This window comes from Vombatus ursinus, unplaced genomic scaffold (genome assembly GCF_900497805.2).
Source record: "Vombatus ursinus unplaced genomic scaffold, bare-nosed wombat genome assembly UNPS02014813.1, whole genome shotgun sequence".
In the NCBI taxonomy this organism is placed as follows: domain Eukaryota; kingdom Metazoa; phylum Chordata; class Mammalia; order Diprotodontia; family Vombatidae; genus Vombatus; species Vombatus ursinus.
The window spans coordinates 541,571-569,249 of NW_020954591.1; the positions used below are offsets into that span (position 1 = coordinate 541,571).

The window sequence follows — 27,679 nt, forward strand, 5'->3', positions numbered from 1 at the left end:
GTTTTCAGAAAGGTGTATTGGGAACAGTGACTATAGTCAGATCCTAAGGTGCAGAGTACAGCTACTCTCACATCAGCCGTACAGGTCTCAACCACTTGGAAATCAGATCTGATGGTTAAGAAATAGGAGCTTCAACCCACATAAATCATCGGCATTTCTATGTATTACTAACAAAGCCCAACAGCAAGAGATAGAAAGAGAAATTCTATTTAAAGTTCCTGTAGACATTATAAAATATTTAGGAGTCTGCTTGCCTAAACAAACCCAGGAGCTATATGAACACAACTACAAAACACTTTTCACACAAATAAAGTTAGATCTAAATGACTGGAAAAATAGCAGTTGTTCATGGGTAGGTCGAGCTAATAATATAATAAAATTGACAATTCTACCTAAATTAATTTACTTAATCAGTGTCATACCAATCAAACTACAAAAAATTGTTTTATAGAGCTAAAAAAATAATAACAAAAGAAATAGGAGCTTCAACTCTGAAATAAATGAGACAAGTTTTAGCATAACTGGAACTTTGGAAAGGTGCCTCGTCTTCATTTTTTAAGTAATCAGGAGCATCTTTCACGCAGAATTTCATATTATGATCTGCACCACCCTGAAGCCAGGGTCTACTTGTGAAATGGAAAATAATTCAGCAGCTTTTGATACACTGAGGAACTGGTCTAGACAACTATCAGCCCACACATTAACTCTTCATCAGTGGAAAGGTTCCACTCACTCAAAAGAGCCTCTTCCAAATTGATTAAACTCAAATATGAATAGTTCTTAATGGAAGTAATTGTTATTAGAAGATGCCAATCATTCTTGGTCTCCCCAAAGGATCAGACAGGCATGATCTTAAATTCTTCTAAGAGAGAACTTAGTTAGAAATAAGAAATGACTTTCCTCTAAAGGTGGTTATGAGGGAATAGCACACGTGCACGTGCACACACATACACACACACACACTCACACACACAAACCCAAGAAATGCTGTGGAATCTTCATTTCTGAGGAGCTTTAAAAATAAATCTCTCTTAGATGCTTCAGGCATTTACCTGCCTGGAGGCAGGGCACCATACCAAACCATTTCTTAAACCCCCTTACAGCTTCATGAAATACATGCAAATCATTATTAGGGCTTTTATTTGCATTATAGTCATCTCTTCGTAAGCGTTCAGAGGGAAGACTGGTCTCCATATGCTATTTGTGCTCTCCTGAATTAAATTATCCCTTTTCATTTTATTAAAAACAGAGGGATTATAAGAAGCAATATGAAGCAACCAAAGCTCACTGGAGGTGGATTGCTGACAGACCTGACTTCGTACAAGCTGCCAAGTCAACCCTGCAACAAAGTGATGTGAGAGAAATGAAAGCATGGCCATGCACAAGTGCATAAAGCACGCTGGAAATGAAAGAAAGGAAGAGCCCTGATCACCATCCAGCATATTTCTAGCTTATTACAATAGTCAGCCATCCCTCTCTCTTCTGATCAGTTAGGGGAGAGGTAGGGTGAATGGACAGATGCTGTAATCCAGTCTTGCAGGAATCATCTATGCCCACAAAACCAAATTCTGCTCAGACTGTGAAGTGTAGCCACCACTAACAGATGTAGCTGAGTTCCAGGAAACCCTAGATGCAGATTGAGAGTAGGAGCAACCCCCTGGATACAATGATAAGAAATTTCTCAGGTTTGATACGTGCATTTTGATAAGGGTCACAAAAATCTTTCTTGCCCATGTTTTTAATGTCAATTCATCTTTGCTCTCATGAAGGTGAATTCCAAGGGCTTAGCCATACCTGGTTATAATTCCTTGTGTGACTTGTTACAAATTCCCATTGCTTCCTATGGTGATGGCTGTTTTGGACTCTTTCTCATTTCACTCTTCCTTCTCCTTTCTTCTGAGGTAGTTTGAATACAAGCTGGACCGAGAATTCCTGAAGGGTTGTAAACTCTCTGTCACTGATGACAAAGACATGGTGCTGGCCCTGAGGAATTCCTTAATAGAAAGTGATGTAAGTATCTTCCCCTTCAGGGATAGCCTTGCCCAGGTTCCTAGCCTGTTTCTCATGTGTATCAGGACCCCAGACCCATGAATGAGTGCATAGGACCCTGAAGTGTTAGCCCTTGAAACTTACACTACTTGGCCCATGTAATCATACCCAGGAGTGATGGGTACAAAGAAGCACACTTGGGTTTGCTATGAGGAGAAATATTCTCCTCATTAGAGCTAGACAAAAGTAGAATGACCTGCTTGGGATATAGTGGGCCTCTCCTCACCTGGAGATATTATGGAAAGGATTGCTTTCCAATACAAGTTGGACAAGATGACCTCTGAGGGCCCTTCCACCTCTTTAGTTTTTTGTGATTTTTGTGATAGACAAATGCAAGCTGTACTCTTCCTGTTGTTGCAACTAGATTTCCTTTGTTTTCATTAGAGCTTTAAACTTTGAATCCAAAAGATGCAAAAATGAAAGGTGTTTTCCAGGTACACCATGTGAAGTAAGCAAATATCACGTCTCCTTAGGAAAGTTCATAGAATATCCCTGGTTCAACAAAAAATCGAATCTCCCTGTGATATGTGCTCATATAGGGGCATTTGGGGAATTTGAAAGCAAGGCTTGAAAAAGCTGAAGAATTGTATTTCTTTTTTTTATGCAGTTAAAATACAAAGAGAAACATGTCAAGGAAAGAGGAACCTGCCAGGTGGTGCCTGATACTCCTCAGATCCTTCTTGCTAAAACTGTCAGTAACCTGGTATCAGAGGTAATTAATTTCCAGATTTCACCTATGTTCATCCAGGATCTTTGCTTACAGCCCAGACCCTTTCACCAGCTACTTTTCTGTGTCCTCAGAACAAATACAAGGACTACGTGAAAAAGCACCTCTCACAGGGCTCCTACACAACTCTTCCCAAGACTCGTGATACAGTTCATGTCAAGGAAGTCACCAAGAATGTCAGTGATGTAAGTAACCAGCCATCATGAAAGTGATACTCTGGATTCCACTTAATTGTTGACATGCAAAGTGACCAACCCCAGTCCCTCTGTGGGTGACAGAGATTCTTAGCCAGATAGATAAAGGTTCTGAAACTTCTTTGAGCTTTGTACAGTGTCCTGTTTGCACTTTAAAACCTTATTATTGCTACCAATATAATTACCTGTGGAGCCAGAATTTCAATTTAAAGAAATCATATTTATTAACATAACTGGAGGAAAATAGGATTAATATTTGGATTTAGTGCTAGGAAGGTTCAAGAGATCTAGGTTTAATTAAAGACTATACAAAAAGTTTGGCAAGTTACCTCTCAACTCTCAGCAGAGAAGTGAATGAATGCCTACCAGGATGGGATATTATATATTGTCAGATTTGGTCGCTGTATCAGAGGGTTTTACTTGGTTTTTTTCTGTTATAAGAGTTCAGTTTGGAGGTGGGGGAAGGGGAGTTATTTCCAGAAATGACTATAATGTTTTGGTTTTAACCAAAAGTCATCAAAAACATTAATTTTTCAAAAGTGTGACAAGTGTGAATTCTGTCAAAGGATAGGTTTCCTGGCAGGACAGAGACTAGTGTTAACCAGATAGGCCTGCTCCTCATAACTAATGTTAGTTCAGGTAAGAAGAAGGTGATGTTGAACATTGCACAGACATAAGCCTAGTATTGCCCTCTTTGTGATTAAATGTCTAAACAATTTTACACAGGACACATTTCCCTAAGTATTGTTAAGTACTACAGAGTAGTGGAAATTGTAAGGGAAAACACACCAAAACATAGGAAAAGGACTTTGTCCTTATTACCAGACAGATGCCATCGCTAGTTATGGAAGATTTATCAGTGGATAATGTCAGGGGTCTTCAAGGTCATAATTTCCATTCCCAACCCTGCTCAATGAGAATTTACCTGACATATTCTGATCCTGTTAATACTTTGTACTCCATTTAGACAAATTATAAAAAGAAGTTTGTAAAGGAGAGAGGAAAGTCCAACTACTCCATCATGCTTGAGCCACCAGAGGTGAAACATGCCATGGAAGTAGCAAAGAACCAAAGCAACGTAAGTATCTTTTTCCCCAGACTGCATTGCTGTATCAGCATCTGAGTTGGTGAAATCTCTTTCCTCCATACCTTTGTACAAGTGACCCCCTGTATCTGGAATATACTTTCTCCTCAGTTCCCTTTGAACCATCATTAGCTTCCTACAAAGTACAGTTCAGTTACCACCTCCTAGACCCTTCCTGATCTAACCCTCTTGAAATTACCTAATATTATTCTGCATTTATTCACTTATGGGCTAGTTTTTTTTTCCTGTTGTAGAATGAAGAAAGCCCCTTGAGACCTGGAACTGATTTTGTCTTTTTTGTCTTTGTCATTTTCTCTTTGTATCCCATACACCTCACACAGTGCCTGGCACATGGTAGGTGCTGAGTAAATGCTTGCTGAATTTAATTGAAACTGTTGAAGCAACATTACAAAGCTTATGCTTGATTTGTTTGGTGGACTTTTTCTCCTTTAAACTTACCTGACTACCTCACCTTCTTGGTTTTTAAAATTACATTTTTTTTAACAAGGTTTTATTTTTTCTTCCTCCTGGCCCATTGAGAAAGTAAGAAAAGAAAAACAGAATCTTTGTAACAAATACACCAAGTAAAACAGAATAAATTTCTGTATCAACCATGTCCAAAAATATGTCTTATTCTGCATCTTCTTTAAGACAAAAATATTAGAAATATGTTTTAATTGAAAAGCAAACAGCTTAGATTTGCTTAGAATCCACAGAAAGATACAGTGTTTCCCTTGATTGAATGGACTTTTCTTTCCTTCTTTGGTTAAGATTGCTTACAAAAAAGATGCCAAGGAGAACCTTCATTACACCACCGTGGCTGATCGGCCTGACATCAAGAAAGCAACTCACGCTGCCAAGCTAGCCAGTGAGGTGAGTGTGCAGTAGTTTCTGATGCCCACTGTCAGTAAATTATTCAAGACATTTTCAATTACTTGACCTCTTTCTTGGTGTTTTGCCAGAAGGATGCTGTTACTCACTTATCAATCATTTTGGTTTTGCTTGGTCTAGGTGGAATACAGAGCCAAGCACCGGAAGGAAGGCAGTCATGGATTGAGCATGCTTGGCCGCCCCGATATCGAAATGGCCAAGAAAGCTGCCATGCTGAGCAGTCAGGTAATGATGGTGGTCAGAAGGGAATGATGGGATCATTGAAAAGACTGTCTGGATCAAAGTTCTTTGATAAACTATAGATTCCTACACATCATTATAAGTCTTTAAGACAAAAGAAAAGCAAATTTCTGAATGGCATTTCACAACCTTTTTTAAGGCTCATCTAAGAGATTAATGGAAAGTATAAGATTTCTTGTTTTTCTTTTTTCCTCACAAAGCTACTTGCATTTATAAGTTCTGTTCATCAGCATATGCATCTATAGCAATCTTCATGTGTCAAGAATTTCAGATAACATGCATTCCATTAGTACCACTCTTACAAATTAGTAGGAGTTGATTTTTTCAAAGTACGAAAAGTGTGAATTTTGTCAGATTTTGGCTTTTTAGCAGGACACAATCTAGTGTTAACTAGAAATTGTAACTAGTGTTTGGTCAAGAAAAGGGCAATGTTGAATAATTCAAAGGCACAGCCCTATTATTGCCCTCTTCTATGATTAAATGACTAACAGCTTTACCATGTCCTATTTCCTGAATTAAATCTACAACTGCAAAAGGCTGTTTTCTTTTTAAAATAGTGGTGAGAGAAGATATGGTAGGCTTAAAGTAGTATTTGAGTACCACTGTTTCTATATAGCCTGGAGACAGAAACCCATTCCTTGAAGAAAATCTTATTCCAAGATGTTATATCTTACTGCATTGAAGTAACTCTGATGAGCATTACCCAGGTGACCTGATTTGCCCCAGTTACACAACTCATCCAGAAGACCCAAGGACCTCTCTCATAATTTTCACACATATCACAGGAGTCAAAATGTAGGGCCTTACTTTTAGAAATTTGTTCGTTTAGCTTATGAATCTCAAATTTCTCCTACTCAGCAGCCTCATCAAATGCATGTTAGTCAAGATTTTGCATCTTTCTTTTTTCCTTAACATTTATTCATTTCAGTGTAAGATAGACGTTGACCATTTGGAGTATCTTTGTGTCAGTACTAATTCAAAAGTGGAATTATAGTCTTTTAAGTAGCAAATTAATAACATCAAGTGATAATACGTCAGAGCCTAGATTTGAAGCATAGGTGGGATAGAGTAATTAAGTGTGTTATAATAATTATGGTGGTTTGTTTTGAATGTTTTGTCATTTAAAAGTTCTCCAGTAGCATTTAAACTTTGTGTGCCATATGAATGCCTATTATTATTATTATTTTCATCAGGAACACAACAGTTCAAATGCTTTTAAGTTTATATGAGATTTCTTTTTTCTAGTTAATGCGATGCCACAAGTTGAGAGCCAGCATGGAGTTTTAGCCAGAGATCTGAGCTTGAATCAAGAAGACATGGGTTCAAGTCCTGCTCTTATAGATGGACAGAGACACAGACAGAGACAGAAAGAGAAAACAGAGAAATAGATATAGATATATAGATGTATACTGGCTATGTGACATTGGGCAAGTCATTTAACCTCTTATTGCCCCCAGGAAGGTTATAGAATAGTTTCTGTTCTTCATTAGTAGAAAGAATTTTCTCACCAGGAGTTAGTTCTCTAAAGACACTAATGAAGTCTCAGGTATATACCATATATCATGTGAGACTCCCACTAACGTCTTCTTCTGATGCCTTATCTGATATGGAGATGACTATGAGTAATCAAAAGTTATTCAAGGAAAACATAAATTCAGAAGGCTCATCCGTGCAGATGAAAAGGTTAGAGTATGACTTTGTGAAGATCTCTATGACTCTAGTCTGAGGGTCAGCCTGGCTAAGTTCACAGAGGTTCCAAAGACTGGCCATCAGTTGATAAACTTTTAAGAACCAGAGCAATTAATGAAACCTTTTGATAAGATGTGGTGCAGTCTGTATCAGCAAAAGCAGTACCTAAAGGGACAAAATCACAATTTTTTTAAAGTATTAATGTATTGAGTGAGTACCACAGAGCCAACAGGTAAAGTCTGGAATAAATTAAAGTTGAATTTCTAAGATTAGAGAGATGTAACAAACGATAATGGAGGACACTGAAATTGTGTCTTAATTTGTTTTTAAATTGTCAAAATGTGTCACCATATAAAATAATAAAAGGTAAAGAAGTCATTTTAGGGTTATCTTTTTGAAATAGATTCACTATATTTGAAAAACAACAATTGTCTCTGCACATAGATTACCCTTCAATTATAATGAATGCAAAAATTCCAACCTCTGTTTAAGAGTCAATCCACTCTGGCAAATATCCCATGCAAGTTTTGCCCAAGTGTTGGCAGAGCTTTGGGTTTACCTCATGGTGTGATCACCTGCTGTTGTGCTATCCATCTGTGTAATGGTGTGTCTCCCTGTTCTGATTGTACCATCTTGCTGCCTACTCTAGGCGGAATACCTCAAAGGACAAAGGAAGGCGCATGGCGCCGCATCTTATGACACACCCACGATGAGGCACCTTAAGAAAATAAGTGTCCTCATCAGTGATGTAAGACTGACTGCTGCAACCAGGGAGTGCCAACTCTGTCCTTCTCATTTTCTCGTGGTCTTTGTTGTTGCTAGTCCTAGTTCTGGGGGCAAAGGTTGTACCAGAGGTTCTAATGTCCCAGTTGCATTTATGGTATATGTGTGTATGTTGACGAGTGTAGAATGCAATGGAAGTTTGCCAAAGGAGATCATTCTGCACAAACCCCTTTTTTCCTACATGAAAATGCACCTCAGTGCTTCAAGTAGCATTGAAGAAAAATCAAGTCTGGCATATAGGACACAATTGAAGATGTAATGGAGAAAGGCAGCTAGAAGGCTTAACTGGACCACCAAGCTTCTTTGGAGTTGTTGATATCAGTAAAATAAAGATGATATCAAGATGGATTTACCAACTTTGCAGCCAACTATAGACAAAAAATAATCTAAAAAAATCAGATGATTTTCATGACCTAGGTGCTATTTTATTTTAGTATCTGGTCATGGCCATAGTATAGAAAGAGGCATGAAGGTTTAGTAGATAGAGAGCCAGTCTCCAGCTTACTGTTAGGTTCAAGTTTCTGATACATTCCGACTTACGGCTCTGGACAAATCACTTAATCTTTCAGTGTCCCAGACTATCAATAGCAGAACAGCTGCTAACCTGCATGGGTAAATGGGAGTTGCCTTGCCAAGAATTCTTTACACCAATGAAATTCTAGATCCAGGGTGCTCCATTCCTCCCAAAAAAGAAAGAAATATTAGGAGATGCTTTCATTCAAAATTATCATGGCGTGGCATTGTCTTTGAATTCCAAAGACCTGAGTTCAAATTCAACTTCAGACACTTAGTAGCTGTGTGCCCTTGGGCAAAGCACTTAACCTCTGTCTCACTTTCATTAACTATCGAATGGTAATTATAATAACAACTATCTCAAAGGGTTAATGTGAGGATTAAATGAGATATTTGTTAAAAGGGCTTAACACAGTACATGGCACAGAGTAATGTATAAATATTATATATTAATATATAAAGGTTATATATTAATATATAAATGCTATATACAAATGCTACATAAATGCTTATTCCCTTCCTCTCTCTCTCTCTTTGGGTTTTATATTCACTGCCATCAGCAAGCGCTTTGATCTTTTTCCTTATTCCAAAAGTGACATTCATTACTGATCAGTTCCTCAAAGGAAGGGATACAGAATGATCATAGAGTGAAGTCTTTCAGTGAAGCAATGAAAAGATAATGCAAGTTGAACCTTGGAAATTATTTTTCTCTATTAAGTCTACAAAATTCTAAGTCCCTGTGCCTGAAGAATTGAAAAATGGTGATATTGTAATAAATCAAAACATGGGGCAATGAAACATCACCTACTGCCACAGTTAACCTGGAAAAAAAGGGTCTCACCAGTACCTGATGTCTTCATGTTTTGCATGCACATTCTGCATGGTCAATCACCATTTCTTGTACACATTTGGAATCCCAAGCTTCTCAGGTTTGGAACTATATGCATGCTATTATTCTTTAAAAGGCTCTAGTTCTTTTATAAAGGTCAGAGCAGCAAGAGCAAGAAGGCAAGAAAAGCTGGATTTTTATAATACAGACATATTGATAATAGTGCTGAGAAATATTAGTGTAATGCCTTTGAAGAGAGAATCATTTTGAAGGACTCCTTTGAGAAGATGTGTTATCTTCCTCCATCAGCGGATTATTGATTGCTTTTCTGTTTTGTCTTGTTTTGTTCTTGGGATCTGTCCTTGTTTTTTAGTTCCTTCTAAGTTATCTTGATTTCTTTTTCTTTTGATCGTGAATTTCCCTTGGGAAAGAGTAGATTCCCAGCAGCAATTAAATACTTTTTCAAAGTGTTTATGCTTTCTCCTTTTAATGTCTGCTTCTATATGTCTTAAGCATTGCATCCTTATTTTTTTCTTGTCTTTTCATTATGGATTTATTAAAGGTAATCAACTCTAGATTTCCTAATGGCCTTATTCTCTTGGATGCAGTTTTTTTTTTACTGCACTAGAATGGTTTCAGTACCTATCTGTCCTGCATTACTCTTATCTGTTTTTATAGCAACAGGAAGGGTAATGCATCACTGTTTAAGTATGAGGTATATGGAATGTTCTAGAGCAGGAGTTCTTAACCTGAGGTCCACAGATCCCTGAGGGGCCCATGGGTAGATTTCAAGGGGATTGTGAACTTGAATGGGAAAAAAAAACCAACTACATCTTTATTTTTGTTAACCTCTAACTGGAATTTTAGTGTTTCTCTCAATCATTAATGTAAGCAACAATGTCTGGGGTTTTATAGGTTTTACCAAAGAGGCCCATGACACCAAAAAAGTTAAGAACTCCTGTGCTAGAGAATGGAATGGAAGAGTGGAATGGAGGAATGGAAGAATCTTTTATGAGTGGAATGCGTGCTAATTCTGCATCAGTCCATCTTTTACCTTACTAACGAGAAAGTATAGAAACTACACCTACCCATTAATTGACTGATTTTTTAAAAACAGTTTGCTTTTCATCTTTTATTACATGAATAGACTATGGGAATTCATTTGTAAATTTGTACCTGAAATAAAATTAAAGCATAGATCTCATTAGTACCAAGAAAAAATTAGCTTTTTCTGCCACAATTGGATGGTCTTCTAAGTTCTTAAGTGTTCTCCTTTGGATACTCTTAGTCATATATAGTGAATGTCTCATCTTTTTCAGAAAATAATTTCATCTTCAAAATATCCATATTCCTACATGCATTCCAAAAGTATAATACATATTTATTTAGATATTTAATTATAATAAAGATATTAATATTTAACATATTATTATATAAATTATATTAAATATTTCTTTTCCTGGTCTTTCTATCATAATATAATATTTTGAAGACATTGGCTTAGCTCACTGTATCTTCTTCCCTAAGAATTCTATATTAAATTTACTTTACTTAGGCTTTTACTAACCCTTTTGACAATTTCCCAATTTTCTCTAATAGAATTAGGATGTCTTTTTCCTTTTCTAATCAGGATCTCCATATTGCTCTTAATTAAATCAAATTTTGTCCATTTTCTTTGCTGTACTAGGCAAAGGTTATATTTCATGCTAATAGATAATTAAAAGTGAACTTTAAACAAATCCTACCTCATTTGGTCTTATTCTCAACTGCCTATACAACCTAAATCTTTTGTCTTTTATCATTTCACAATTCCTCAGTTTCCAGACTAATTAATATTTTGGAATAAAAGGTGTTTGTCTTTTTACATTAGGTAAAATACAGAGAAAACTTTGACAAAGAGAAAGGCAAGACACCAAAATACAATTTGAAAGACAGCCAGCTCTACAAGACCATGAAAGATGCCAACAACCTTGCAAGTGAGGTAAGTCCCCTCGATGCCACCCTAGACCCTGTTCCAGAGTGATGTGTCCTGCTGTGGTTGACATTCAAGAGTGGATCATTTCCTTATCTTTCTCTGAAGCCACTTCGGTTTTTTTTTTTTTAATTTGCAGGTTAAGTACAAGGCTGACTTAAAGAAGCTTCATAAACCTGTGACTGACATGAAGGAATCTCTGATTATGAACCATGTGTTGAATACGAGCCAACTGGCCAGTTCTGTAAGCTCAATTACTAACAGGCAAACCGGTTTGGTTCACCATTTCCTAATAAATTTCTCTTTTTGCACTCACTTTTAACCATTTGTACTGCCTTTCCCATTACTAGGACATTACTTGGTAGTGACTGCTTCCTCTTTGGTCTAATGCATTTTTTTCCTGCTCAATTAGCAACATTAATCCATTCACTCTCTGTAGAATAACACCTCCAAGGTTTGTAGATATGCTAATACTTTAAGATATTTAGCCTTTTAAAAAAATTAACAGATGTTTTCTAATTCTAAATTTTTTTTAGAATTCTTTTCCTTATTTTTTGCTGTTGACTTTTAAAACCTGCTGTTTTTCTCCAAGTTGTATTTTCTGACAGCTGTTATACTATTGCTCACTTCCTTTGATTTTTATTATTTCTTTGGGATCTAACTTTTGCTAGAGTGTTAATATGCTCCAAAAAATTACCAATTTCCAGCTTGGCTAAGACTTTTAAACAAAAAAAATAGTTTAAATATTTTTCTTTATCCATCACTCATTTGGAGTGGGGGGTATCTTTTTGACATGTCTACTTTGGATTTAACATGAAATTGGGTAAATGTCTGATCTTGGAAGAGGAAGTAGAAATAATGAGGGGTTTTTCACTGAGGTGCTTCTTGCCATCTTCCCTTCAGTACCAGTACAAGAAGAAATATGAGAAGAGTAAGGGTCACTACCATGTAATTCCTGATAACCTGGAACAACTCCATCTAAAAGAGGCAACAGAATTACAAAGCCAGGTAAGTTGAAAAAGACCATCACTCTTTGCCAGAGGCAAAGTGGTTCAGTGGATAGAACATTGGCTTAGAGTCAGGAACAGCTGAGTTCAAATCCAGCTTCAGACACTTCTTAGCTGTGTGACTATGAGCAAGTCACTTAGCCTATCTGCCTCAGTTTTCTCAACTATGAAATGAAGATAATAATAGCACTTAAATAGCATAGTCATTATGAAGATCAAAGGAGACAATATTTAGTAGTTGCTAATAAATGCTTAAACTTTATACATTTATCTCCCCAGTATAACTTCATCACAGCTGCAGTTTTCTCACCCAAATGGAGATCTCTCATCTCTTGTCAAGTTCTTATGAACTGTTTATAGGAAAAAACAGAGAGCTATGGATTCCAAATTGAGGTTCTCCTTCTGTCACTGACTTTAATCTTTGGAAATGTCTCTTCTTTGTTTGGGTTTAAATGGCTTTACATATAAGAATTCTCACTTTTAAAAAAAGAAATTTGCACCTGAGTGTTGCCCTGATGCAACATCACCAGATTCAAGATCTGATTGCATACCATCAAAGAGGGTTTAGTTAATAGAAACAATAGTAAGAATTAATATCACTGCTAGTGAATAATGTGCCCAACTTCTGAGTTATAGATGGGTTTCAGTTTTCTATTGACATGAGCACATTAATCAAAATAAGGAGATCAGTCCCCTTGAATTCTGTGCCTCACTTTCTCTACCTTTAAAATGGTGAATAATAATACCTGCCCTTTCTACCTCACAAAGATATTGAGACAGTAAAGGAAATAATGTGTGTGAAAGACTTTGACATCTCTGGAAGAAAAGTGTGACATAAATGCTATTTCCTAAGAAGTCTTTGAGGTACAGGCGTGATGGTTGAGGTATAGCAAGGTTCTGAGATCCATCAAAGAAGGCTATAACCAGAGGAAGTTTTGTTGTTGTTATTGTAGTTGTCACAACTCAAAAAAACCTTCACTAAAGTATAGAAGGGTTGCATTTGGTGTCAGCTGAGTGTGCCTGCAAATATGAAATAACAGATCTTTTGACGTACTAGGGAAGTATCATCATTACTAAGCAGTTAATGTACAAAATAGCCTTCATTTTTACTTCAACACAGTTAAGTTTTATAAAAGAGCTCACTTCTTACAATTAATGGAAAAGAGTGTAATAATCATTTTTTAAATCCTTACTGTATTCCTCAAGATTGGCCTCATTCATATTATAGGCCCTATCAAAAATGATCATAAAATCCAACTATTTTATCAATGGGACACTTTTTCTTGAGTTTCCTTGCATCCTAATTCAGTTGCATATTCCACAGTTAATAATTTTATCTTCCTAAAATGAATAGACATACTGAACATGCAATTGTTTTATTCTATTGTGCCTTTCTATTTATTCTATCAGGACAGCTAGGTGGCACAGTGGCTAGAGTGCTGGGCCTAGAGTTAGGAAGGCTCATCTTCCTGAGTTCAAATTCAGGCTCAGATACTTACTAGCTGTGTGACCCTAGGCAAGTCATTTAACCCTATTTGCCTCAGTTTCCTCATCTGTAAAATGGACTGGAGAAGGAAATGGCAAACCACTGCAGTATATTTGCCAAGAAAACGCCAAATGGGGTCACAAAGAATTGGACACAACTGGAACAACAAAACACTTATTCTATCAATTCAGTGAGTTGAGTCAGAATACTAAGGCCAAACTGATTACTGTTTACAATTAATTCATTGAAAAAAGGAAGCTTATGCAGCTAGGTGGTGCAGTAGATAGAGCACTGGCCCTGAAGTCAGGAGGACCTGAGTTCAAATCTGGCCTCAGACCAAACACTTGACACTTACTAGCTATGTGACCGTGGGCAAGTCACTTAACCCTAATTGCCAAAAAAAAAAAAAAAAGGAAGCCTATGTTATTCTGGCAAGAGCTAGTTTACCTCTGTTTTTGTGGAAGTGTGTAGCTATGTTTTATATGTTGCCAAGTTGGTATCTTTGGCACACGTGATCCATATGTTGATGATTGCCATTCCAGAGAGGCATCTTTAAAAAATGTACATTAGGGGCAGCTAAGTGGTGCAGTGGATAGAGTACTGGCCCTGGAGTCAAGAGGACCTGAGTTCAAATCCAGCCTCAGACACATAACACTTACTAGCTGTGTGACTCTAGGCAAGTCACTTAACCCCAATTGCCTCACTAAAAAAAATAAATCAAAATAAAAAACAAACATCATCAACTATCATTTTTTTTCTAATGCCCTTTAGTTAATAGAGTCCAAACCTAAAAAGAAAGTGTCAAGACAAAGACTCAATGCCCTGAGTGTTTGCCACCCATTGACTCAATGAGAAAGCCATTAAGTGTTCATAGTTTTCAAGACCATAATAAAAAATAATTTTGATAAAAGAGAATGCTAATGAAATTATCTTATGACTATTGATTATTTAGGATTTTAATGATAAAAGTAAAGGTAAATGAAATGAATGTTTCCCCATTCAAGGTAAGGATATGAGTCTCACAACCTAATCCTTAGGGCTGTAGTTATTTACTTACTTTTAAAGAAAACAGCATCTCAAATAATACAATTAACAGCCCTGAGTAGCTGTTCTGATGGAAAACTTTATAATTGAATTCCCTAATCCTAGGTGAAATATAAAGAAAAGTATGAAAAGGAACGAGGGAAGCCCATGTTGGACTTTGAAACCCCAACATATATCACTGCAAAGGAATCTCAACAGATGCAGAGTGGGGTAAGACATTAACAAAAATGTGCCCATATAGATGCTCAAAATTATTTATTATATAGTATGGTTGGGATATTTTTGCCAAGTAAATCACTAACGTCCTTGACAACTCTGAAATTCTATTATCCTATAATTCTAAATATTCTGATTAATAGTTGCCACACATAATATATGAGAACTTTTTCCTAAAAAGCAAAAATACAATAAAGTATGATTAGTACTAAGGACAATTTAACTTTTTTGGCTGAATCAGAAGATCCCCTGGGAGGAATATATATCAATAAAGCCTGTTCCTTTGAAATCTCACATCCATGAAAGCTTCCATAAAGGAAATCAATAGGTGCTTATCAAGCTTTCCATTTTAAGGAGAAAACTCTAAATTACAAAAATGGATTTACATTGCCAGAATTTACCTCCTAGTTAGGATAAAAGGAGGTAATATTTGTTTTGCAATCCTTAAGGTGCTATATAAATGTCCTCTGTTACTACTCTTTATTCATATAAAGCAATAGGTTTGACATTGGAGATACAGGCATAAAAAGTCTTGAAATTCTGTCATTTTCAGCCACTGGGGAAAAAAATCTAACTCTCTGCTTTCCAGCAGGGTAAATGGATTGTAATCTTATTTTGAAATCTGCAAGGTCCAGTTTCATGAAGCAGTTCCATTATCCCATGGAATTTTAGAATATCTTCACTAGAAACCATTTTTTGTCACGTTGCATTTTCACAACTATAAGCAAAAGTGCTTTTAATGGAACTACAAAATCCTAAAAAATAGTTCTACTTGACAAAATCTTGTATAATCAAAAGTATTATCAAAATAGTAACAAGGTGCTTCATTTCCATTCAAAGTTTTCTCAACCATCAAATGAGGGGATTAGACTAAAATTTTATTATCATCTTCTTGGATGAGATTTAAGAGCTATCATAAGAGTAGTTAGATAATCAGTTTTGAATTCCAGAAAGCCCAAGTTAAAGTTCTGCATGTGATGTATCATGATTTGGTAACCATGACCAAATCACTGGGTGTCCCAGTGTCCCCATGCAATCCTTGAAGGCTATAAAGATCTGCAAGGGTTGAGGGTACCTCACTATAGAACCTTAGGGTTTGTAAAGCATGTTACAAATGTTATATAATTTTATCCTAACTAGGAGGTAAATTCTGGCAATGTAAATCCATTTTTGTAATTTTGAGTTTTTCCTTTAAAATAGAAAGTTCAATAAATACCTATTGATTTCCTTTCTAGAGACTCTAATGGATGTGAGATTTCAAAGAAATAAGCAATTCTCTAAGGTTGTAAAGTATAGATCTGCACCAGTAGAGGAAGGTTCAATACCAAGATTTCTCCACGCTGATGAAAGCACTGAATGGACCCAACAATAATGTTTGTTTGTTTGTCTTAAATCAGGCAATAAGGCTCTAACTGAAAAAAAAAAAAAAGCAGAGAAAAGAAAATGAAAACCTCCCTTATCAAAATCTGCTCTAAGAAAAAAATTCTGTTATTAAAAATGTATACTTTAGTATTAATTTAAATCATTGTGTTGCTTTTCTCAGGATTATTTGCATTTTAAACCTTATTTCTTAATGCAAAATAAAAGGCATTGTCTCCATTTAATATGTATAGAAAAAGTACCAAAAAAAGCAAAAGATAGGGTAAGGGAGATATTTTGAGGCATAAGTGGGGATCTTGCAAAGACCCAGAAATCATATATTGTAAGTGACAGCTGAAACTTTCCATCAGATAGACTAGCTTGGTCAAAATCGTATTACATTTGTATAAAGTAGATGTTTGGTAACTTTGGGTTTCTTCAAAACCTGTTTCTTTCTCCTGGTTAACTTTTTCCCAGTAAAAAGAGAAATGTTCTGATATTGTTTGCCATTGATCAGAAATACTTTCAAGTCTATGCTTATTTGTTATAATAGATTTGGGCCTTTTTTTTTTCCAATTTCAGGATTAGAGGAGTAATCAGGTAGACCCTCAGAAAATAAAGAAGGAAAAAGAAAGTGAAAAGAAAGAAAAGAAGACCATTTAAGCATTTTTGATTCACAAAAAAAGGCCGGAAAAAATCACAAACAGAATAACTTTAAAAGTTATATGTTGATTTATTATATATTTAAAAAGAAAAGCAATCTGTACATAATAGTTGGTGGTTTTATATATAATCCTCTTCTTCTGTTCCAGTATGTATGTGGAAATGCTCATTTTATCTGATATTGTTAAGTTCAGAATTTTCAAAAAGAAATACTTTTCAGAAATTGCTTCACAAAAATGTTGTCTTTAGTTAATATATTGAAGGAAAAATGTTACATTTTCTTAATGATTTTTCTGCCCATAGCTAAGGGGGGAAAATCAACATGAAGATTTGCTTTTTGACTTTTTTTTTCTTTCTACTCATATTAGAAAGAATATAGAAAGGACTATGAAGAGTCCATTAAAGGCAGAAACCTTACTGGCCTAGAGGTTACACCAGCTTTATTACATGTCAAATATGCCACCAAAATAGCAAGCGAGGTAGCAATTACTTGGTCTTTTCTTCTTCTGTTGATTTAAATAATTCCATAATCCCACTAATGACACTTATCAGTGTGTTCCTTTTCCCATTTAACTCTTGATGTTCCAAGTTGTATCTTCTTGTGTTTGATTCTTCCACCTAATCAATTATCCATGTTAATTCTTCTAATTGTTTAATTGACTATCCCATAAATGTATGTAACTTTTCAAACTATCCTTTCCTTCCTTTTTGTTTTTAACACCATCTGATGGTTTGCCCCATGCTGTGGTCCATATCTTCATGAAACTCTACTAAATTTTATCTGCTTTGAAACTTAAACTTTTTTTTGGTTTCTCAGTTAAGAGAAATATTCCTGGCTCTCTTGGCAGTTTTGTTGGTCTTATTTTTGTGATGTAGAAAGAGTACAGGAAAGATCTAGAGGAAAGCATCCGAGGAAGGGGTCTCACCGAAATGGATGACACACCTGATATGCTCCGAGCAAAGAATGCAACTCAGATCCTCAATGAGGTAGCCCCACGAGCCTCCCAAGAGCTAACAAATCTCATCTGATTCTCATCTTCCCCTTTAAAACACAATACACTGCTTTCCATAGAATATGCTACCATATTTGACTTGAAGGAACTAATCCTTTTCAGAAAAAGAGTCCCACACAGTGGTCAAAGTTTTACTAAAAATCTTCTCCATTCCTACTGTACATTGAGATTGTAGCAGCCCGATCAGTTTCTTCATTTATAAAAAGGAGATTACAAAATCTGCACTACCCTCAGACTTGTGAGGATAAGATGATATTGTGGGTATAAAGGATTTTATAAACCTTGAGTTATTTTATATAAATGTTAGTTTCTTATATCACATACTGCATACTGTAGTATAAGATACTGCAATGAACACTGGCTATGATTTCTAAGTCAATATACATTGTAGAAATTTAAAAATATAGATTCATAGTCACTGAATCCCATTATTATCTGGCATAGGCCCAGGAAATCAGCTAATTTTTCTAAAATACATTATTTTCTTCTACAGAAAGAATATAAGAGAGACCTAGAACTAGAAGTCAAAGGACGAGGTCTGACCACCATGGCAAATGAAACTCCAGACTTCATGAGGGCCAAGAATGCAACAGATATTGCTAGCCAGGTCAGTGTAATGTCCAAGGCTCTTGGATCCTCTTGCCTCCAATTTGCCAAGATGCACACATTATGACCATAATTGTGGAAAGAGATTTAGACATGAAGTCAGGAAACCTGGGTTCTAATCCCACTTCTGACATTAACAAGATGGGCAAATCCACCTCACTGGGCCTCCATTTTCTCACATGAAAAATGAGAGGACTGGATTTAAATGATCTTTAAGACCCCTTCCAGCTGTGAGATTCTCTGATTCTAAAAAATGTTTCCATCCTTGCCTACTCCCAAGAGTCTCATGAGTAGTGAAATGAATATTATTTTATTGCCCATCTGGCATGAATAATGTCTTTATTAGTGAATATTTGTTGAGCTAGTAGAAGGATTACCAGGAGTTCTTTTTCCTCTTTCCATCTCTCATTTCTGATTCATAAAATGTGCACCCTCATTATAAAGGGCGGAGTACCTGGGATGGTCCTGGCAGACTCTGATCTGACTGTCCCCTTAGTGCTAATCAACGCTGTCCTCAGTCTGCACCCAAAGCACTCGCTCAGCATCTTTTTGGTGTCTCCTGTCTCCTTTGTTGCAAGGCACTGACTTCCCTAGTGAAGCCCACTTCACACTGACCTGTTCCTTTCTCTTCACTCTCCAGAGACTTATTTTACATAGTTCTACTATAACATTCATTGTCTTGTACCAGCTCTCTTGTCATCTCCTACACATAAATCCTCTTTTCCCAACTATATTGTAAAGTCTTTTATTTCCTTTGACTTCTCCATAGCCCAGTGCTTTAAGCAGAGTAGAAATAAATATGGGCTTATGAATGAATGAATGGATCTCTTGACGAATAAATTTGTATCATTTCTTAAGTAAACCAAGAAAATCTGTTTTCAAGACCTTTAAAGCACATACCTACCAGTTTTCTTTCTCTTTCAGATTAAATATAAGCAATTGGCAGAAATGGAAAAAGCCAACTTCACTTCTGTTGTTGATACCCCAGAGATCATTCACGCTCAGCAAGTCAAGAACCTTTCAAGCAAGGTGAGAATGTTGGAACAAATCATAATGTAACACCATACTGATAAGGCACAGAAAACAGAACAAAACAAAGCAAAAAATTGTTCCTGGTTCATTTCCATGAATTCCAAAAATGGCATTTTATACATAAGGTTTTGTAACACGATAAGAAAAAAAGAACATAATATAAGTTTGGCTGAGGTTTAGAATTCCTTTTGTCAGAATTAAACAGATTAAAGCAGGGGGAAAGCATTTTAAATCTTGATATATGTATCAGCTCTTGTTGTTATTAATAACAATAATAATTGTCAAAACCCACAAAACTAGTTAAAGGAAATGGAATTCTCACTCAGAAAAAAAAAAAGTTGGTTTTTTTTAAGCTGATGATGTAAAAACCTGCCTTAAGCTTCTAGGAAATAATTAGAGTATGCTAAGCCTCTATGTCCCCCCTTTTTTTTCTGTCAGAAACCTCCATGACATTCTTACTACAATATCTTATTCACCTATACCTCCCATAGTCCTATCAGCTTTGTATATGGGTAATCTCAGTTGTGTTTGGAAAGCTTCAGTGTTTCCGTAGGGAGTTTATTTCTCCTATTATTCCTAAATTCAGGCCTATTTCCCTCAAAACCACAAGGCTGGATTTTACTTGTTTGTCCTCACACATTAACTCACAGTCTTATCTGGGACTCATTTCTGACCTCATATCTAATCTATGTTGTCATGCCATTGTCCTTCAAATGTGACCAGATGTAAATCTCAGTCACATTATCCAGCTGTTGCATGTTTTCAGCCCAATACCTCCCAACCCCTAAGGAAGTTACAGTTTTACTCATTTTTTCACCTAAGGTTTAACAGTCTTAGCAGAAGCCTAGTCTAGATTCCCTTGCTGATGGGTCCTTCTTATTGTTATTTTTGAAGGCGCTAAACTTTTAAAAATGCTTTATTAATGCTTTTTTGTGTATATCTTTCACTACCCACTAAACTACCCCCCTCACCTCCACCTCTCCAAGCAGAAGCCCTCCCTTGCAATAAATACACATAGACAAGGAAAATAAATCAATGCAGTGTCATGTTGGAGAATGCACATCTCATTTTTGAGTCCATTTCTTTTCTATTGAGATGGGAAGTACATTTCCTTATCAGTCAGCTGGATGAAATAAAGTGTTGGCCCCAGAATCATGAAGACCTGAGTTCAAATCCCCCCTCAGACACACACTGGGTGTGTGGCAAGTCACTTAATCTCTCTTAGCCTCAGTTTCCTTATCAATAAAATGTAGATAATAATGCCATGTACTTCATGAGACTGTTGTAAGGATCAAATAAGATAACAAACCTTAAAATATAAATGGTAGCTATTGTTATTATTGTACTTTTGAAATCATTATTGTTCACTGCTCAAGAGTTCTGAGGTTGTGAAAAGTTGTATTTCTTCATATTATTGTTGTCATCATGTACATTATTCTTCTGGTCTTGCTCACTTGCTCCATAAGTTTGTACAAGTCTTTCATGTGTCTCTGAAACTATCATTTCTTATGAAACAGTAATTTTTCATTATATTCCTATATCACAATTTGTTTATCCATTTCACAATGGATTTTTTTTTTCACAATTCTTTGCTACAACAAAAAGTGCTGCTATAAAATTCTCGTGCATGAGAATCAGAAATCCCATCCTTGACTCCCTTGGGATATGTGCCAAATACTAACTCTCATAAACAACTTAAAATCTAAGTTGTAATATAACATAGCATAATTTTTATTAATATAGATTCTTTGTTATTGTTTTATTAATATATTTTGTTTCGATATAATAATCACTTCTCAGTAAACAATCCATCTCTTCCCTTTAAAAATCCATCCCTTTTTCCCCCAAAAAATTCTTGAACGACACAAGTCTAACAACCATTGGGGCTGTTAGCACATGCAACTTTCCATTCTTATAGTATAATCTATAAAATGTATATAATGGTCTGGTTTTCTCTAAAGGAAACAGATAAATTCTTAGCACAGTAATGACCAGACCCCTTCCCCACAACCAGAAATTTGGTGGAGCAAAAGTTTAGGTCCAGGAAGAGACCAAACTAAAATAACATGGAGGTAAGATAGGGATAAGTCTGTAGCAATCTCTTTCTCCTTCATTCTGGGGCCTCCTTGTCTTCTTCCCATCTTGTTATTAGGTTTAATAGTTTAGCATCTAGTTAAATATATAACACATGTTTTCAGAGAGCTACCAGATTTAAAGGTACTCAAATTTTATGGGCCCAACTTTGACCATCTTTTGTTGGCCAGGCTTCCAGTGGATTAAGGACTAAGAATATACAAAGACTCACTCTCTTAGACTGGTATCATCCCTGGATATATACAGGAGCATAAAAACACTATGCACACTGCCTACCCTCAACAATTCTATGAAGACAATGGGCTCTCCTTGTTGTGAAAGTTTGAATTTGTAGACCCACCAACTTCTATAAACAGTAAGGAAAAAGAGATCCAAGACTCAAGAGCAGGGCAATGGGAAGAGTGCTAGATATGGACGCAAAGAACCAGAATCTAAATCCTGGCTCTGGCACTTAACTACTTGTACAATGTTAAGCAAATCGTTTAACTTTTCTGGGCCTCAGTTTCCCCATCTATAAAATAAGGGAGGTAGATTAAAGGAACTCTGAGATCCCTTTCAGCTCTAAAGTCTGTGATCCTATGAACCCCCATATGTCAGACCATCGTAAGGTTCCATGCCCCTAACATCAACATTATATCTACATAGCTCTGTTGCTCACTCTCTTATCTCCTTTGAATGTGTTTTCAGAAAAAGTACAAAGAGGATGCAGAAAGGTGCATGTCCTACTATGAGACAGTGCTAGAGACTCCAGAGATACAGAGAGTCCGAGAGAACCAGAAGAACTTCAGCCTTGTATGTTTACCTCATTCAAAGTCCATTTGGTTTGGTTATACTTTTATTTTACAAGGTGGAAGGGAAGGCTACTATGGGGATGGGAGGATAAGAGGGAGGAGTATTGGTGGGTAGTAATAGTAATGCAAAAAAGGGAAGAAAAGCACAGCTATAAAATTTTAGAAAAACAAATTGAAGATGGGAAAGGGTAGTTCACAAGGGAACACACAGGCAAGAAAATTTTGTTACTATTCTAGTTAATGCACACTTTTAAAAGTCAATGTACACTTTAAAAAACAGTAAATAACACATTCACAGTTTCATATGAAATCTTTTCTGTTCTTTGTTTACTGAAATGTTTGTGTTTGTTAATGTTTGTTAAGCTCGTGATTTGTAAAAAGAATTTCTTTTTTAAAGTACAGAGCCAACACAATTAGAGTTAAGGCCCAAATGAGCACCTTAGAATTCATGGTGATTATTCTTCTGCCTCTGGGATTGGGCCCAATGATCAACTTCTGTTTCTTATCCCCTCTCTGGAAAACAAGGGCCAAGGTTTAGGATCGTTTTCTAGATTGGAGATTATCACAAATGCCAAAAATAAAAATCAACTAGAAATTTGAACTGTTCTCTTAACATTTTTATTTCTTCAAATATAAATGTTTACCATTCAGTGTCAGTGATGGTCTATCTTTGTCAGATATAGTTCTAGGCAACAGCTGGCTTTGTGTTGGACGTATATGTTTTTCTCTTCCCTCCATTCCCCAGGCTCCCCAACATTAAACCAAAATCTGATAATATCTCCCTGGAAATTCTCACTGAAGAATTTTTTTTCTTTTTGCTAAAATACCAGATATTTCCCAGATATAAAGGACTTATTTTAAATTTGGTTTGTTTGTTTGTTTGTTACACTTTGGAGAAGAACCAGACCCAGGACTACACAAGAATGCTGAAATAGTAACGAGGTGTTTATTTACTCTTTCTTTATAGCTTCAATACCAGAGTGATCATAAAAACGCTAAAGGAAAAATTACAGTTGTACAAGACACACCAGAAATACTGCGTGTTAAAGAAAACCAAAAGAATTTCAGCTCGGTATACTTATTTTGTTTTCCATTTTAATGCTAACCTGAGTAATTCCAACCTCATTTTAGGAAAACTTACCTGTAATGATACTAATTTCCTAATGTTTCAAACAACCCCTTACTACCTTAGCTGATACCAATAATTGATAGTAGGATAACCAAACCTCTTACTTAAGTAAGCTCCATCAAAGAACATGTAAAGTCACTGAGAAATGCTAACCAAATAATTTCTTTTAAATCCCAAAGCAGTAACACTGTGGTTTCTGTTTTGTCTTGTAGCCAATCAGTTGAAATCCTCTTTGATGTTATGTACTGTTAGTGTCCCTGACCCCAAAAAGTCACTTTTAAAGTACAGACGTGTTGCATCTGTCCTGACTTCATTTGTGTTTCTCAGAGTGGATTTTGTGTTCCATGTGGGGAATTAAGTTCAGCATTGTTCAAGTCTGGGGGTGGGGTGAATTGCCTTAAAAGCTAAAGTTTGAATGGAGTGAATGCCTTTCCTGGACACCTCCTTGGCAGTGGTTTGCGTACCGTTCCCCAAATTACTTTGTATTCATTCTGAATATGTTCCCAACTGTACGTGTTATCTTCCTCATTAGAATGTTTGCTCCTTGAGAGGAGAGTGTCTTGCACTTCTATTTATATCTAACACTTAGCATAGTGCTTTGCAAATAGTAAGCATATAATAAATGCTTTTTCATTCATTCATCCATCCATTCATTCAATAGAATGTAAGATTCTTGAAGATGGGGGCAATTTCATTTTTATCTTTATCTTCAGGGCCTAGCATGACTCCTCCCATGTAGTAAATGCTTATTGATTTTTTGAATGATTGGATATTTGTTGAGTGGCTAATAACAAAATTGACTACCAAAGCAGTCAGTATAATAATATTGCTTTGTGCTGAGGCTACAGAGACCTAAGAAAGTTTTCTGGCCTCCACAGAAACTTTCTTCTCCTAGTCATTCTCCCGAAAGAGGTGAGATTCCATTTCTTCTGTGGTAACACTGTCCTTGTTCTGAACAACCAGGTTTTGTATAAAGAAGACATCTCTCCTGGGACGGCTATTGGAAAGACCCCTGAGATGATGAGAGTCAAACAGACACAGGATCACATTAGTGCGGTAAAGAGCTCGCATTTTACACTAATTTTTCCATTCCCTTTGATAAGTTACATGGTTCTCTGAGCAGCACTTATAAATGATGTGAACAGGAACAACACAGTTGGAAAAGGGATAATATGGGAATCCTCCTGATTCGTTGGACTGGGACTTCTCCAGTGGATCTGTGTATGCATGCTGGTTCCCCGGGAAGGGGCATTGGTCTGCTCCAGGGCTGAAGGACTCACATTTTCAAATGAACATTGACACTCCTCACCAGGCAATTGAAACTAATGAAGGATTTTGTCATTCCAAAGGACAAATCCATCAGCATTCACTCTGCCAGGGTATATGCCCATCCCCATGGAGCCAGAGTTGATGCCCAGCTCCATGGGAGGTACTTCAGCCTAGTATATGAAAGTGGGATCCTCCAGTTACTCCCCTTGTACAGTTCTTGGTCAGCTCAGCTACTTACAATCTTTATACCCTTACATTAATTTATGTAACCTCTCTGGGCCTCAGTTTCCTCATCTGTCAAATGAGGATATAAGACTAAGGTCATTTCAAGCTCTAAATCCTATGATCTGTGATTCATAATTATAGATTCTTATAATGGCCACCACTAGTCACCATCCTGATTGGCCGGATTCATATTCACAATGCAATTAAACTCGTGTTGGTTTGCTTAAAGCAAAAAGAGTTTTTTTAAATGTTTAAAACAGTAAAAGATTTTAGACAAAGATAGCTCTGGCAATGAGCTGCCAGAAAGTTGAATGGGCAGCGTCAGGAAGACTTATAGTGGGTTCCCTCCCTTTAAGCAGAATCTGGGCAGACATTTATGTTTTATGTTATAGTGAGGATCTGTGAAGAGCTGCTGGTTAAACTAGATGACTCCTGATATTGCCCCTCCCTTTTCAACTACAAGATTCTATGGGGTTAAAAGGAAGTTGAAGGATTTTCTTTATTGAATATCTTTGCTTTCTTTCTTTTTTCTTTTCTTTTTTTTTTTTTTAAGAGGGATACATGTGTGCTGTGGATAGCTTAGGTATAGTCCTATGATGAGACAGGTCGATGGACCCAGTGATCTCTGACAGTTCCCTTCTGGCTCACTGAACTTGTATTTATTGTATCACATTTGTCTCCTAGGCCTAGCTTTTCTTTTATGAAAACGGGTCTGGGGGGTAAAGGGAGGTACATGATCTTTAAGATTCCGTCCAGCTTGAAGATGCTGTAAGTTTAGGAGTGCCAAGCTGGAATTAATTGGCTTCTATAGTTAATAGGCTTCTATAGTCTATTACCAGAAACCAGTCTTGGACAGAATACATGTAACTAACATGTACTGTCTTTCAATTCCCATTTGTGTTACTACAGGTGAAATACAAGGAAAATATTGGACAAGGAACCCCAATTCCTGATCTTCCCGAAGTGAAACGTGTCAAGGAGACTCAAAAGCACATAAGCTCGGTATTGGCTGATACTTTCTGTACTTATTTATATAACTGCCTCTTTTTATCACCAGGTAGTCTGTGTCCTTCATCACTAAGGGTTAGATTCCTTGGGAGCACAAGTACAATTCAACTTAAGGTGGGAGACAGACAGATAAAAAAATTCTCTAGAGAAATAGTAGTATAGGGAATGCCAGCTGTGGAGTCAGAAGAACCCTGGATTTGAATACTGGCTTTGAAACATAGTAGGTGTATAACCCTTTGTAAGTCACTTAAACTTTCTGAGTGTAAAATGGGACTAATACTACATACTTCATAGAGTTATGAAAAATGAGCTTTGTGAATTTTGATAATGATGATTTTATGTTATCCAGTGGCCATACAAGGAAATCTCCAAGATTTGTTTGAAGCCATGCTTTTGGTTCTAACATCTAGGCTATTATTACCCATATTAATTCTGTTTTTTAAGTTGACTATCCCATATATGTGTGACCTTGAGCAAAGCAATTTACTTCTTTGGAACTTAGTTTCCTCATCTGTAAAATGAAAAAATTGAAATAGATATTATCTAAAGCCCCTTCTAAGTCTAACATTCTTTGATCTATTATCTAATAACCCTAATTTATATAATAACATATCACTAATAAGTCATTCAGAACAATTATAAGAGATTAGATGTATAATTTCTACTATCCTAGTTTTAAAGGTCAGGAAACTAAAGCTCAGAAAAGTGAAATGAGTTACTCAGGTTCACACAGTAAGTAAAATATGGAGCATACAGTAGGAACTCAAATCCTGGTCTTCCAATCCCAAATCCAGTGGCATTTTCATATGGTACTCTGCCTCTGGACATGTTTTGTTTGGCTTTGTTTTGTTTGTCCCCTCCTACAAGCTATTGGACCACACTCCTAGAGTTCTTCTCTGCTTCTATCCCCAGCAGGGGTGAAAAAAAAAGAGAACATTTCTATTAATAACCCAATGGCTCTAAAATAAACACATTAGGATTCTTTAGGTTTTCAAAGAGTTAATACTGCTTGTAGCTAGAGGTAAACAGATCTGGGTTAAGAAAATAGCAGAAAATAGAGAATTCACAAATTTACAAGCCCCTAAAGTCTTTAAGAAGTTAATTCCCATTACACCCTTCACTGGGATATAAACAGAGCTAGCTTGATCTTTGACAGTATTTTTCCCCCAGGTGTTCACCAATTTCCCTTGCTCCCAGACAAATGGTAGATTTTCCACTTATACAAAGAACTCCAAAAAGTTAATTTACATCATTGTTCATGCTATTTAGGTCACACAGTGAACAAAGTAAATTTAGGCCATGTTAAATATTGCTTAAACAAAATAGGTTTCCTTTTTTTTTATGGGAAATTTTTGTAGGAGTGGTATCTAGCAGTGAACTATAGGTTGCAGTGTACAGAATAAACTGGAGTCCCACCTCCATGGGTGAAGTTTTTCATTGATTATTGACAAGAGTAAATGAATAGATATGCTTTTTTCCCAAGACAGTAAAACTAAGGTTAACTTTTGAAAGAGAAATGATTCTTTAATAAATAATTTTTCTCCAGTCTAAATATATTTGAATGATAGAATGTTTTTGCAAATTAATTTCCTTCCCAATATTCATACTGCCTTAATGATTTTTAAGGGCTAATCATCTTATCATCATTTTGGGTGTCCTCCTTATATTCTACAGGTTATGTACAAAGAGAACTTGGGGACAGGCATTCCAACCACTATCACTCCAGAGATGGAGAGAGTCAAACGCAATCAAGAGAACTTTAGCTC

General features: G+C 36.2%; 1 protein-coding gene across 1 annotated transcript in view; it reads left to right on the forward strand.

Moving 5' to 3' along the window:
- Nucleotides 1-27,679, forward strand: part of NEB (nebulin) — a 216,264-nt gene that overhangs the window by 172,948 nt on the left and 15,637 nt on the right. The window contains 20 exon segments of the mRNA XM_027877594.1: nt 1,250-1,354; nt 1,906-2,010; nt 2,657-2,761; nt 2,851-2,961; nt 3,938-4,048; nt 4,826-4,927; nt 5,066-5,170; nt 10,870-10,980; nt 11,111-11,215; nt 11,875-11,979; nt 14,614-14,718; nt 17,115-17,225; nt 17,623-17,733; nt 18,253-18,366; nt 19,290-19,394; nt 22,179-22,283; nt 23,250-23,354; nt 24,375-24,467; nt 25,815-25,907; nt 27,588-27,679. Coding sequence (XP_027733395.1) covers nt 1,250-1,354; nt 1,906-2,010; nt 2,657-2,761; nt 2,851-2,961; nt 3,938-4,048; nt 4,826-4,927; nt 5,066-5,170; nt 10,870-10,980; nt 11,111-11,215; nt 11,875-11,979; nt 14,614-14,718; nt 17,115-17,225; nt 17,623-17,733; nt 18,253-18,366; nt 19,290-19,394; nt 22,179-22,283; nt 23,250-23,354; nt 24,375-24,467; nt 25,815-25,907; nt 27,588-27,679 — 2,099 coding nt within the window.